General features: G+C 38.9%; 1 protein-coding gene across 5 annotated transcripts in view; it reads right to left on the bottom strand.

Annotated features, from left to right (window-relative positions):
• Positions 1-13373, bottom strand: part of VPS26A (VPS26 retromer complex component A) — a 50960-nt gene that overhangs the window by 30026 nt on the left and 7561 nt on the right. For 3 of the 5 annotated variants that reach the window (XM_032138837.2, XM_058436303.1, XM_058436305.1), the window contains exon 2: positions 11817-11966. In XM_032138837.2, the coding sequence (XP_031994728.1) occupies positions 11817-11966 (150 nt within the window). Of the gene's footprint in view, positions 1-11816; positions 11967-12743; positions 12815-13373 lie in introns of those variants that run through there. The other 2 variants (XM_058436304.1, XM_058436306.1) reach the window with 2 other exon arrangements.

Genomic DNA, 13373 nt, shown 5'->3' with positions numbered 1-13373 from the left:
GACTAAAGGTGATTTTGTGACTTCTTTCTATTGGCCCTGGCCAACCAAGATTATTCTGGATGGAAATAGCCTTGAAAAGGCGATATATATATGAACGTATCTGATTTTTTTTTCCTCATATAATTCTTACTTTGTGCATTTGATATTCAGTTGTGTTTGTAATCACGGAAAAATAAAAGCATATATTTTCAAAAAAAAAAGTAAGCTCTTGAATATGTATCTAGGAGTGGAACTGCTAGATACAGATAATGCAAACCAGTTTTCTATATGGTTATGTAAGAATCTGAGGCTGGACACAGTGACTCACGCCTGTCATTCCAGCATTTTGGAAGGCAGAGGCAGGAGGATCACTCGAGCCCAGAAGTTTGAGATTAGCCTGGGAAACATGGGCAGACCCCAACTCTACAAAAATAATAAAATATTAGCTGAGCATGGTGGTGTGTGCCTGTTGTCTGAGCTACTTGGAAGGCTGAGGTGAGAGGATCACCTGAGCTCGAGAGGTCAAGGCTACAATGAGCCATGATCACGTCACTACACTCCAGCCTGGGTGACATAGCAAGACCCTGTCTCAAAAAAATTAAATTTAATTTGAAAAATAAAAGAAAGCAATCTGGGTGATAAAGACTCAAAACCCAGGATTCTTGAACAATAACTAAAGGAAATAGCATATTTAGCTTAGAGAAGACTTAGGATAAACAAGACAGTGATGTGGAAAATGTTTAAAGAGAACTCTTTTTTTTTTTGAGACGGAGTCTTTCTCTGTCCCCCAGGCTGGAGTGCGGTGGCGCGATCTCGGCTCACCGCAACCACCACCTCCTGGGTTCACGCCATTCTCCTGCCTCAGCCTCCCGAGTAGCTGGGACCACAGGCGCCCGCCAACACGCCTGGCTAATTTTTTTGTATTTTTTTAGTAGAGACGGGGTTTCACCGTGTTAGCCAGGATGGTCTCGATCTCCTGACCTCATGATCCACCCGCCTCGGCCTCCCAAAGTGCTGGGATTACAGGCTTGAGCCACCGTGCCCGGCCAAGAGAACTCTTATTTAGAAAAGGATTCGATTTATTTTGCATATCTCTAAAAAGCAGAGTGGATACTGTTAACAGAACAGCAGAATCCCCACTCTCTGAAAAGTAGGCATACAGAAACTCACGTCAGGAATATTAAAAAGGAATTTATTCTTGCTGTGGGTGAGATGTCAGACCTCCAAGATCCAACATAATATCTAATATATGAAAGATTTTCATGCAGAGCATCCTACAGTGCAAAGCCAAGTTTGGAAATCGATGCAGTTTAACCTCCTAAACTTATAGGTGAGATCCAGGAAATTAAATGACTGTCCAGAGTTACCTACCAAGACAGCAGTAAAGTTAAGGCTAGATCTTCCAGTGCTAGCCCAGTGATCTTTTTATTACACTAGGACATTTCAAAAACCCTAGATTGGTGTGGCAAGATTTTTTCTTAGTGACACATGCTTGGTCATAAACAACCCATTGTTTCCTCTTCTTTTTCCTTTAAGCTTTCTTTTCAGCATGTTCACTGATCATCTATTTAATAATCTAAAGATATGTCAGGAACCAATATTAAGTTTACCCGAAACAAACTTTCTACTCCATTTTATAAATAAGGGCTTTTCTTATATTCTAGAACCTCTCCCATTTTCCACAATTACTAAAGGACTCCTAGCAGAGATTTGGTGACCAGTTCTGCAAAATTCTTTCAGTATTATTGCATAGCATTTGTCTGGTATGGTCACCAGGATGTTTGAAAACTAGTTAGTTTATTTTTAATCTCCTTAACCATAACAAAGCTTTCATTCTGTTTTAATTTTTAATGATCCTACCTTTCCCAATTTAAATCTTTTTTTTTTGAATGGGGGGAAAGCTTTCTTTTGCATTTGTTATATTAAAATAAGTGTGCCAAATGAGCATATTATTTTCTTATTCATCTTATTCTAAATATGAGGTTTAAAATGTCCTTCTTACCTTTAAAAGCCTCAAGCTGATTCTCAAGATAGTCTTTTTGAGGTTATTACAAAATGTATACCACTTTTTTCATTTTCTTTAGTTATCCTAATTTTACTAAGCACAAGATCATCTTTAAAATAATCCTCGGCCAGGCACAGTGGCTCACACCTATAATCCCAGCACTTTGGGAGGTCAAGGTTGGGGAATCACTTGAATCCAGGAGCTCGAGACCAGACTGGGCAACACAACAAGACCCTATCGCTAAAAAAAAAAAAAAAAAATTTTAAATTAGCCAGGCAGGGTGGTTCACATGTCTGTGGTCCCAGCTACTTCGGAGCCTGAGGTAGGAGGATTACTTGGGCCCCCAGGCGGATGAAGCTGCAGTGAGCCGTAATCATGACACTGCACTCAGCCTGGGCAACACAGTGAGACCCTATCTCAAAAAAAAAAAGGAATCATTGTAAAGAACTTAAGAAGGAATACCTGGGTCATGGGTCATGGTGAGTACTCAGTAAATATTGTTATTACAGCAAACCTCTTTTCATGTGAATGAATACAGGTCTATATCATCACATTAATAATGGCCCTAAGCACACTTAATGGTTATTACCATAATTAGGTTTTTTAATGTCTGGACATTTAAGTGGCTTTCAATTTTTGAATATTATAAACAGTGCAATGAACAAAGTTGATTATTTTAGGATAAAATCTGATCAGAAGAATCTGCGGATCAAAATAATATTAATCAATATAGGCACTGCTCAAATATTTCCAGCTGTATACATTCTGAATGCATGGTATGATTGTATTCCCTACCCTCTTGTGGTTGGGTGATGTACGAACGAGACTGTTTCTAGAGACAATAAATTTGATCAAAAATGCTCTGTTACTTCTAGGATGGGGCATTTTAATGGCTTGTGAGAGACTCTGCAGAGATTTCTCTCCCTCAGCCATGATGAGTGTGATGTTCCTGGCTGCTCCATCACTGAGCATGGCACAGAATAAGGCCCTCAGCTAACTCACAAGGAACACGTTGCCTGGGCAAGAAAGAAGCCACTGCCACTGTTGTTTTTAAGTCACTGAGTTTTGGGGTTGTCTCTTACATAGTAATAATCCAGCCTATTCTGGCTACTATAAATGATATCCACTTTTGAAGATTTTGATACATATTGCTAAGCTGCCAGAATGGTTACACATGGCCTTTTAAAATCTCAGATCAATTTCTGGGAAGATGGCAACACAGTCTTTGAATCTCCCCAGATCCTCACATAAAAACAGATGGACCAACTAGACAGCAAAACCAAAAAAATCTAAGGATCCAATTTACCACAGAAAAAGATAAAGTATTCCCACAACCCCAAAACATAATACGTAGGGACAAACCAGGTTAATAGCCACAAAACCTGCATGATACTAGTGTTGTGCAGGAGGAATCAAAGAAAGCAATGGAGTGTCTGATAGACCTAAGAACTCCCAAATCACTCATATATATTCACTGGAAAGCACGGTGTCAATCTGAGAATAAGAGCTAAAGCTGGAAGGGGTTTTGCACAATCCAATATTAGAACACTCAAAACTGACCAGTCAGGCCTCCTGTCTAGGATAGGTGGTTAGAAAAACTATCCTAAACCAAACCATCAAAAGTTCATGAAGGGCCAGGCACTGTGGTTGACACCTGTAATCTCAGCACTTTGGGAGGCGAGGCTGAGACAGGTGGATTGCCTGAGCTCAGGAGCTCGAAACCAGCCTGGGCAACATGGTGAAACCCCGTATCTACCCCAAAATACCAAAAAAAAAAAAAAAAAGTTGGGCGTGGTAATGTACCCCTGTGGTCCTAGATGCTCAGGAGGCGGAGATGGGAAGATCGCTTTAGCCTGGGAGACGGAGGTTGCAGTGAGCTGAAATCGCGCCACTGCATCCAACATGGGTGACAGAGTGAGACCCTGTCACGAAAAAAAAAAAGTTCAGGAGGTCGGGTGCAGTGGCTCACATCTCAGCACTTTGGGAGGCCAGGATGGGAGGATCACTTGAGCTCAGGAGTTTGAGACCAGCCTGAGCAACACAGCGAGACCCTGTCTCTACAAAAAATATATATTTTTTAATTGGCTAGGCACAGTGGCACATGCCCATGGTCCCAGCTACTTGGAAAGCTGAGGTGGGAAGATCGCTTGGGCCTTGGAGGTCAAGGCTGCAGTAAGCCATAGTCATGCCACTGCATTCCAGCCTGGGCAACAGAGCAAGATCTTATCTCAAAAAAAAAAAAAAAAAAAAAAATTGGGGAAAACTAATTTCACATAAAAATTAGCAACATAAATATATCAAGGTCAAATCCCATATAAAGTTATTTTAAGAAAAAAAGAGAAGGAACAGAATGGCATTTCTACAGACAAGATAGATCAAAACTGTAATTTATTTCAAAACAGGCTATACAATATTAAGAAAATGATATAATACATGAAAGAAAATCTTAGGCTAGGGTGAGAAAAATCAGAAAAGAATTAGAAATAGAAGAAAAAATCATTTTAGAAATAAAGGCTAAGCAGAAGGAATACAAGAGCAAAAAACCACACTCAAACAAGACTCAAAAATACTGATATCAAGAAGAAAACCAAAGCAAAGGAATGGAATAAATACTAATAAATAATGGCTGTAATTCAAGAAAACTTTCCTCAAATGAAAAAACTGTTAACAATATCCTATGCCAGAAGACAATGCAGTAATAATAGACTTAAAACACTAAAGAAGGCCGGGCACAGAGGATCATACCTGTAATCCCAGCACTTTGGGAGGCCAAGGCAGGCGGATCACAAGGTCAGGAGTTTGAGACCAGCCTGGCCAATACGGTGAAACCCCATCTCTACTAAAAATAAAAAAGCTAGCCAGACATGGTGGTGGGCACCTGTAGTCCCAGCTACTCGGGAGGCTGAGGCAGGAGAATCGCTTGAACCTAGGAGGTGGAGGTTGCAGTGAGCCAAGATCATGCCACTGCACTCCAGCCTGGGTGACAGAGCAAGACTCCCATCTCAAAAACAATAAATAAATACAAAATAAATAAAATAAGAAAATGTAAGCCAAGATTATTCAGAAAAACTTTTACGTATAAAGGACACCAAAAAGCCATTACCAATATGCAAAAACTTAGGCCTTATTGTTCCCATGAGCATTTCCTGAGGAATCTATTAGACTCTAGTAACTAGAGAATAAGCTTCAGACAATGAAACAAATAAAGAGACAAAGATATAAGGACTGGTGGTGCACACTATATGAACAGTTATTTATAAAACCAAGACTAAGTGAGGGTGAAAGGAAGCACATAAAGTATATAATTACTATACACTCTGACAATGTACTTACTATGGTACATTTAAGAAATGTGAGTAAAACAGAGCAAATGCTAAATTTTTTTTAACTAACTTCATAATCATATTGGTAGTGGTAATATTAGTATTGTTATTCTGAGACTACTATGTATATAATGTGGGGTAAAGATAGTGAGTAAATTATGGGATATGCTAATTACATCTTCCCCTTTGACTCTGAAAATCAGTATTCTTGATGCAGAAGAAAGGAGATACACATGTAACATAAGAGGTTAAGTAAAAACTTCTAATTTTCAAATTGAATTGGAAATGACAATATGATTCCTGAGGTTTTTTTTTTTTTTTTTGAGACGGAGTCTCGCTCTGTCGCCCAGGCTGGAGTGCAGTGGCACAATCTCGGCTCACTGCAAGCTCCGCCTCCCGGGTTCACGCCATTCTCCTGCCTCAGCCTCTCCGAGTAGCTGGGACTACAGGCGCCTGCCACCATGCCCGGCTAATTTTTTGTATTTTTTGGTAGAGACGGGGTTTCACTGTGGTCTCGATCTCCTGACCTCGTGATCCACCCACCTCGGCCTCCCAAAGTGCTGGGATTACAAGCGTGAGCCACCGCGCCCGGCCCCTGAGGTATTTTATCTTAAACAATATACACAAATAAAAATAAATGTATTTATTAAATCTATATTTAAAAACTCTCCCGATCTATCCACTGAGCAGCCTAGAAATAATGTCCAACACAGTAGCAATGAGCAATCTTTGCATGCAACTATGGCCTTGAAAGATATGGCTGAGTGCAGGTATGAAGCAGAAACATAAAAGACCCTTAAACATCTTGTCATACCAGTTAGCAAGAAAGCCACCAAAAACTCCTAGGGTCTTTGGCAGTTTATTAAAAACTTAAACATTATTTAACATAAGGCAGCAATTCCACCCCTAGGTACATGCTCAAGAGAAAGGAAAATATAGGTCCACACAAAACTGCTACACAAATGTTCACATCAGCATTAGTCACAACAGTGAAAAAGGAGAAACATCCCAAATACCCACCAACTGGTGAATGCATAAACAAGAATGTGGTATAGCCATAAAATGGAATACTATTCGTCAATAAAAAACAATGATATTATAACAAATGCTACAATATTGATGAATCTCAAACACATTATACTAAGTGAAAGAAACAAAACAGGAAAAGACCACACATTGTACAATTCCATTTATATGAAATGTCCAGAATAGGCAAATTCATAGAAACAGAGATCAGTGGTTGTCAGACTGGAAGAGGGGAAATGGAAAACGACTGCTAATGGTACAGCATTTTTTTTTTTTTTTTTGAGACGGAGTCTCACTCTGTGGCCCAGGCTGGAGTGCAGTGGCGCGATCTTGGCTCACTGCAAGCTCCGCCTCCCGGGTTCACGCCATTCTCCTGCTTCAGTCTCCGGAGTAGCTGGGACTACAGGCGCCTGCCACCAAGCCCGGCTAATTTTTTGTATTTTTAGTAGAGACGGGGTTTCACCGTGGTCTCGATCTCCTGACCTCGTGATCCACCCACCTCGGCCTCCCAAAGTGCTGGGATTACAGGCGTGAGCCACCGCACCCGGCTACAGCATTTTTAAAAATTTCTGGAGTAATGAAAATGTTCTGGAATTAGTGGTGATAGTTGTACAACTCCAAATTTACTAAAAATTTTAAGCACACTTAAAGTGGGTGAATTTTTATGGTGAATATCTATATATCTCAATACAGCTTAAAAAAAGAAAAATCCTAGGGCCCCATGTCCTTCATAAGAGTCAATACAAATGTGGTAGGCAGAATTCTAAGATAGCCCTCAATATTACTACCCCATGGTGTACACATGTGTATAATCCTCTTGAGTGTGGGTGACTCCAGTGAATATGATAGGATACCACTCCTGTGATCAGGTTACTAATCAGTTGATTTTTTTAGTTAATCAAAATGGAGATTATCCTAACTGGAATTGATCAAACCAGGTAAGCTCTTTAAAAGAAGATGAATGTCAGAGTGATGGTCTCCTCCTGAACTTGAAGACAACGCAGATTGAGAGAAAGGGGCCACTCAGCAAGGATCTGAGGGCAACCTACAGGAGCAGAAAGCCCACTGCACAAGAAACAAGGGTATCAGTCATAGCACTACAAGGAAATTTCTGCCAAAAACCAGTGAGCCTGGAAGAGAATCCTGAACTTCAGACGAGACTGCAACCTTGGATTGATTTTAACCTGGTAAGTCCCTGAGCATAGGACCCAGCTAACCTATACCTGGACTTCTAAATCACAAAAATCCTAAGACATAAATTTGTTATTTTAGGCTGCTAAGTTTGTGATAATGTTACACAGGATTGTACAACTAGAGCTTCAATAGGGCAATATTTATAAACATCAAGTATGTTTAAATCATGAATTTATACATGTTATTGAGAAATAAAACTCGTAGTTTACACCTTTGGAGGATAAGGAACCAAGTTATTATTTTTTAAAACACGCCAAAGGCCGCGCACAGTGGCTCACGCCTGTAATCCCAGCACTTTGGGAGGCTGAGGCGGGCGGATCACAAGGTCAGGAGTTCGAGACCAGCCTGACCAACATGGTGAAACGCCATCTCTACTAAAAATACAAAAATTAGCTGGGCATGGTGGCACGTGCCTGTAATCCCAGCTACTCGGGAGGCTGAGGCAGGAGAATCACTTGAATCTGGGAGGTGGAGGTTGCAGCGAGCCGAGATCACGCCATTGCACTCCAGCCTGGGCAACAGAGCGAGACTCCATCTCAAAATAAATAAATAAATAAATAAAACGGGCCAAAAAAGGAAAAAGGTAAAGCATTCTTTTTTCTATATGAGCTGTACCACTAGGTCACAAGAGATAGGTAACATCTCTTTATAAATGTATTCCATCTCATAAGTAAAAACAAAATGACAGAATTTAAAGTATCACCATTCTGCAACTCCCAATGAGTTAAATCAATCTAGGTACTGAGTATCAACAGTTGCAAAAAAGAAAAAAGACAGGCCAGGCGCAGTGGCTCACACCTGTAATCCCAGCACTTTGGGAGGCTGAGGTGGGCAGACCACGAGGTCAGGAGTTCGAGACCAGCCTGACCTAACATGGTGAAACCCCGTCTCTATTAAAAATAAAAATACGAAAATTAGCCGGATGTCGTGGCACGTGCCTGTAATCCCAGCTACTCAGGAGGCTGAGGCAGGAGAATCACTTGAACCCAGGAGGTGGAGGTTGCAGGAGCCAAGATCACGCCACTGCACTCCAGCCTGGGGGACAGAGCAAGACTCTGTCTCAAAAAAAAAAAAAAAAGAAAAAGAAAAGAAAAATGACAGAGAAAGAAAACCAGACATTTTGCACCTGCAATGAAAAAACACACCACCACCTATATTCTTGCCAGAAGAATCAAACTTGAGTTTGATTCAAGCCTCTGGACCTAGCTGCCAACTTATAGGCAATAACTATACCAGGAATACACATAGAGAACTCTACAGTTCAAATGACCAAAGTGTTCTTCAACAGATGTTGCAAGTTAAAGAAAGGTATGAAGAGGGAACCTGAGATTAAGAGAGATTTAAAAACCGTATCAAATTTTTCTTAAATGAGCAAGACTAAACAAACACAAGAAAGTACTACTATAAAAGTCAGTACAGTGGTTACTTTTGAGGGGATGGGAGTGTGATGGAGACAGGACACATGGGGTAGCTGGCAAAGTACTACTTCTTGACTTGGATGGTGATTATAAGAAAATATGCCTTATAATAATTTATTTTTGTTGTGTATGGTTTTCTACATGTGTTTTTTCAATAAAAACATTAAAAATGAAAAAATCTCAAACCAATAAACAATCAGATTCAAGATACAGTAACTTTTGAACTGAAAATACTTACCTATAAGAGATCTTATCATTTTAAAAAATGCTATCCATAGTTGATCAGGTCTACATATGATTTCTAGCAATTCCAAAATGTAATTAAAAAAAAATTATTTACTTAGTGTTAGAGACAGGATCTTGCTACATTGCCCAATCTGGTCTTGAACTCTTGGGCTCAAATAATCCTCCCTCCTTAGCCTCCCAAAGAGCTGGGATTACAGGCATGAGCCACCACACCCAGGATCAAAATGTAATTCGAACACCAACTATTCTTTTTAAAAAACACACTGGAGTAGCTTTACTTTTACCTTAAACACCCCCCTTTTCCTTTAACCCATAAACATCAGCCATGAACTTCAACCGGTCCAGGTGACATAAGATTACTTTAAACTAGACTAAGGATATTCTCTACAAGACTTAAAAACAGTAAATAAACCAAATAAATATTCAGTGAAAGCCTATTATATAATCAACACTATCATGTATTTTATGGAGACTACAGAAGCACACTCTGATCCTCTGAACTTAAGGAGCTTACAAATTAGCAGGAGAGATATTTACATGTCATATCTACAAAGGAAATACCTGAGATACTAGGTTCAGTCTCTCCCTAGAAAGAAAACTACATTGGTATTCCTATGCCCTCAGCCCATTAACAAGTCATTTCAATAGACCAAACACTACTACTTTTATGCTTCTTTCATTTGGCATGCTCCATCCTTTTGATGATTGTCTGCTCTTCTTTAGGCCTCTCTTTTTCTCCATTTTTTTTTTTTTTTAAATAGATACAGGGTCTCCCCATGTTGCCCAAGCTGGTCTCGAATTCCTGGGCTCAAGTGATCCTCCCTCCTCAGCCTCCTAAAGTGATGGGATTAAAGGTGTGAGGCACCGCACTTGGCCTTTTTCTTTATTCATCTTTTAAAAGGAAGAATACAAGGGAAGTAAAGTTGAAAACCAAAAAATTCACTTCAGATTCAACACTAAGACCCCAACAGGTAATCTGGCAAAGGACCAGAAGACACAATGCAGTACAAAAAAAAAAAAAAACCTCAAATGGCTGGTAAATCTAAGTTCAATTTATCTAGTAACCAAAGAAATGCAAATTAAAATAGTAAGATTGTTTCTGCCTACCAAAATAGCAAAGATTACAAAGTGATCGTATTCAATGCTCCGTTGGGTGAAAAAGACCCATAGGTGGACATGTAATTTAATGCAAATATATTTTCCAGATTAATGTGTATTAAGATCCTTCAGATATTTCATGAATTTTGGCCTAGCAGCTCACTTTCAGGAATCTATTCTAAGGAAATAATCTTGTCCTACAGAAATTTAGAGAAAAATTTATGTATACAGATGTCCATATTACCAAAGATATGAAGAAAGCCATCTGAAAAACAGGAACTGCTTACATATCAAACAATAGAGGAAAAAGTATGCTTAATATATTACATATACATAAATATCAATTAATGCAGAGATTAGAGGAAACACATCCAAATTTTAACAGTGAATTATTTCTATATGAAGAGACTATATATATTTCCAAAACTGTCTACCACATGAATATATTAACAGAATAAGCAGGGGAGAAAAATCCTAGTATTTTCTATTTTAAAAATTATTTCAAATGTTTTGTGGTTTGCTTTTGTCTATGATAGTACCATTCTCCACTATCACTGACCACTAATAAGTATTGATCATACTCCCTAAAACATAAGAATAATCAGCCAGGTGTGGTGGCTCAAACCTGTAATCCCAGCACTTTTGTAGGCCTAGGTGGGTGGGTTGCTTGAGCCCAGAAGTTCAAGACCAGTCTGGGCAACATGGACAAACCCCATCTCTACAAAAAAAATATAAAAATTAGCTGAAGTGGTGGTGTGTGCCTGTAGTCCCAGCTATCAGAGAGGATGAGGTGGGAGAATCACCTGAGTCCAGGAGTACAAGGCTGCGTGCAGTAAGCCATGATCACACCACTGCACTCCAGCTTGAGCAACAGAGTGAGACCCTATTTCAAAAAAAAAAAAAAAAAACCCAAAACAAAAAACCATATACACTACCAGATAAAGAAAAGGGGAAAAAAGTGAAACCTTATAAAAGGCGTCATAAATATATCTGACCATGCAAAGACACATCCCAAAAGTACTCAAGTCCCCTACAGAGTACCTAGAAATAAGATCAACAGACACAATAGTAGCAGTACAGAGAGGTAAGTTACAAAGAATGTAAAAAAAACCTTTAGAAAGTTATACCAGAGAATTACTCTCAATCTCTAACTTAATGTTAAAGGAAAAACAAACTTTGGGCGAATTACAGCTCCGATCTGAAGAAACTGTCTGAAGCCAGACAGAAGCACATAATCACAAACAGAAAAAAAAAAAAATTTCTTTTTAATGAACCACACCGGAGACTTAAACAGGAAATTTTGCATGAAATTTAGAGGCTCTTCCCTTGAAAGCCTTCCAGGGTAAGAATCTTTCCTTTGCAGGAAAGATTATCTTCTAATCAATCAAATATTTTAGCTGACCTTTAGGGAAAAAAAAAAACTCTCTCCCTCATAAAATTATTCAAATTTAAGAAACAGCGCAGACCACTTTGATAACTAATTCTGATATCTTACAATTAGATAGTTTTGTCAAACAGAAGATTTACCTTTCCTGAAACAGATTCTCCGTCATAGAAGAGATAGTGTTTTTCTACTTTGCCATCTTCAGTTTTCATTTCTGCCATTTTCCTGGTTTCCCCATCATTAAGAACAATATCAATCTCACAAATTGGACCAAAAAAGCCTCCAAGAAAACTCTGAAATAAAATGAAAATGGTCATAATTATCATGTTTAGTCAGTCACTACATTTTATAATTTGAATTTAATTACCTGTGAACTACGGTTAAATAGACTGCAAATCTGTGAGTTCATAAGGAAATGATAAAAACTTATATATCAAATGCCACATCAAAGGCCGGGCGCGGTGTCTCATGCTTGTAAACCCAGCACTTTGGGAGGCTGAGGTGGGCAGATCACCTAAGGTCAGGAGTTCAAGACCAGCCTTACCAATATGATGAAACCCCATCTCTACTAAAAACACAAAAATTAGCTGGGCGTGGTAGCATGCGCCTGTGATCCCAGCTACTTGGGAGGCTGAGACAGGGGAATCACTTGAATCCAGGAGGCAGAAGTTGCAGTGAGCCAAGATCACGCCATTGCACTTCAGCCTGGGCAACAAGAGCAAAACTCCATCTCAAAAAAAAAAAAAAAAAACAACTACATCAAAACTGAGCAACTTAAGTACAATGTTAAGAGGGTAGATTTCATGTTATCTGTTTTTAATCACAAAAAAGACCAAAAAAAAACCCTAAACAAATTTTAGCATGCTATAATTTCAATCCCATACAAAACCACTATAAATAATCAAATATTAACATATGTCAGAAATCTAAGAAGTTAATTCTTAACATCTAGGCTTGAAAAATTACCTTTATTTCTACTTTTATTTATGAGGTTCTTTTATTATAGCAGAATTTACACAATTCAAAGTACTCATACAAATCCAAATGTACTACTATAATGCACTACTTACTATAAAATCCACTGCTATATTTGGTCTGAACAGGATATGTTACATTGTGAAAGCCCTTGTAGTAAAACTGGCTATAATGAAGGAAAATAAAATTTCTGTGAATTTTTCCAAAGAAAATCTACAAGCCTTGTTCTATAAATCCTGAATATGACAAATATAAGGGACAAAGATCAATTGCTTATCAATGCCAAAACACATTAGTTGGTAATAATACAGAATCCATTAGCAATTTTGATACTGGATATAGTTATGGATTATTTTAACCACAATGAAATTTAGTCTTCTAATCTTTTTAAGTTTATACAGAGAACAGTCTCCTATCATGTCATCCTACATCCCTTCATATTCTGTCCTACATAACAACCAGAATGATTTTTTTTTTTTGAGACGGAGTCTTGCTCTGTTGCCCAGGCTGGAGTGCAGTGCCGCAATCTTGGCTCACTGCAAGCTCCGCCTCCTGGGTTCACACCATTCTCCTGCCTCAGCCTCCCAAGTAGCTAGAACTACAGCCATCTGCAACCACACCTGGCTAATTTTTGTATTTGTAGTAGAGACGGGGTTTCACTATGTTAGCCAGGATGGTCTCGATCTCCTGACCTTGTGATCCACCCGCCTTGGCCTCCCAAAGTA

This window comes from Hylobates moloch, unplaced genomic scaffold, assembly GCF_009828535.3.
Source record: "Hylobates moloch isolate HMO894 unplaced genomic scaffold, HMol_V3 SCAFFOLD_3, whole genome shotgun sequence".
Taxonomy (NCBI): domain Eukaryota; kingdom Metazoa; phylum Chordata; class Mammalia; order Primates; family Hylobatidae; genus Hylobates; species Hylobates moloch.
This window is presented reverse-complemented; position numbering and strand designations above follow the sequence as displayed.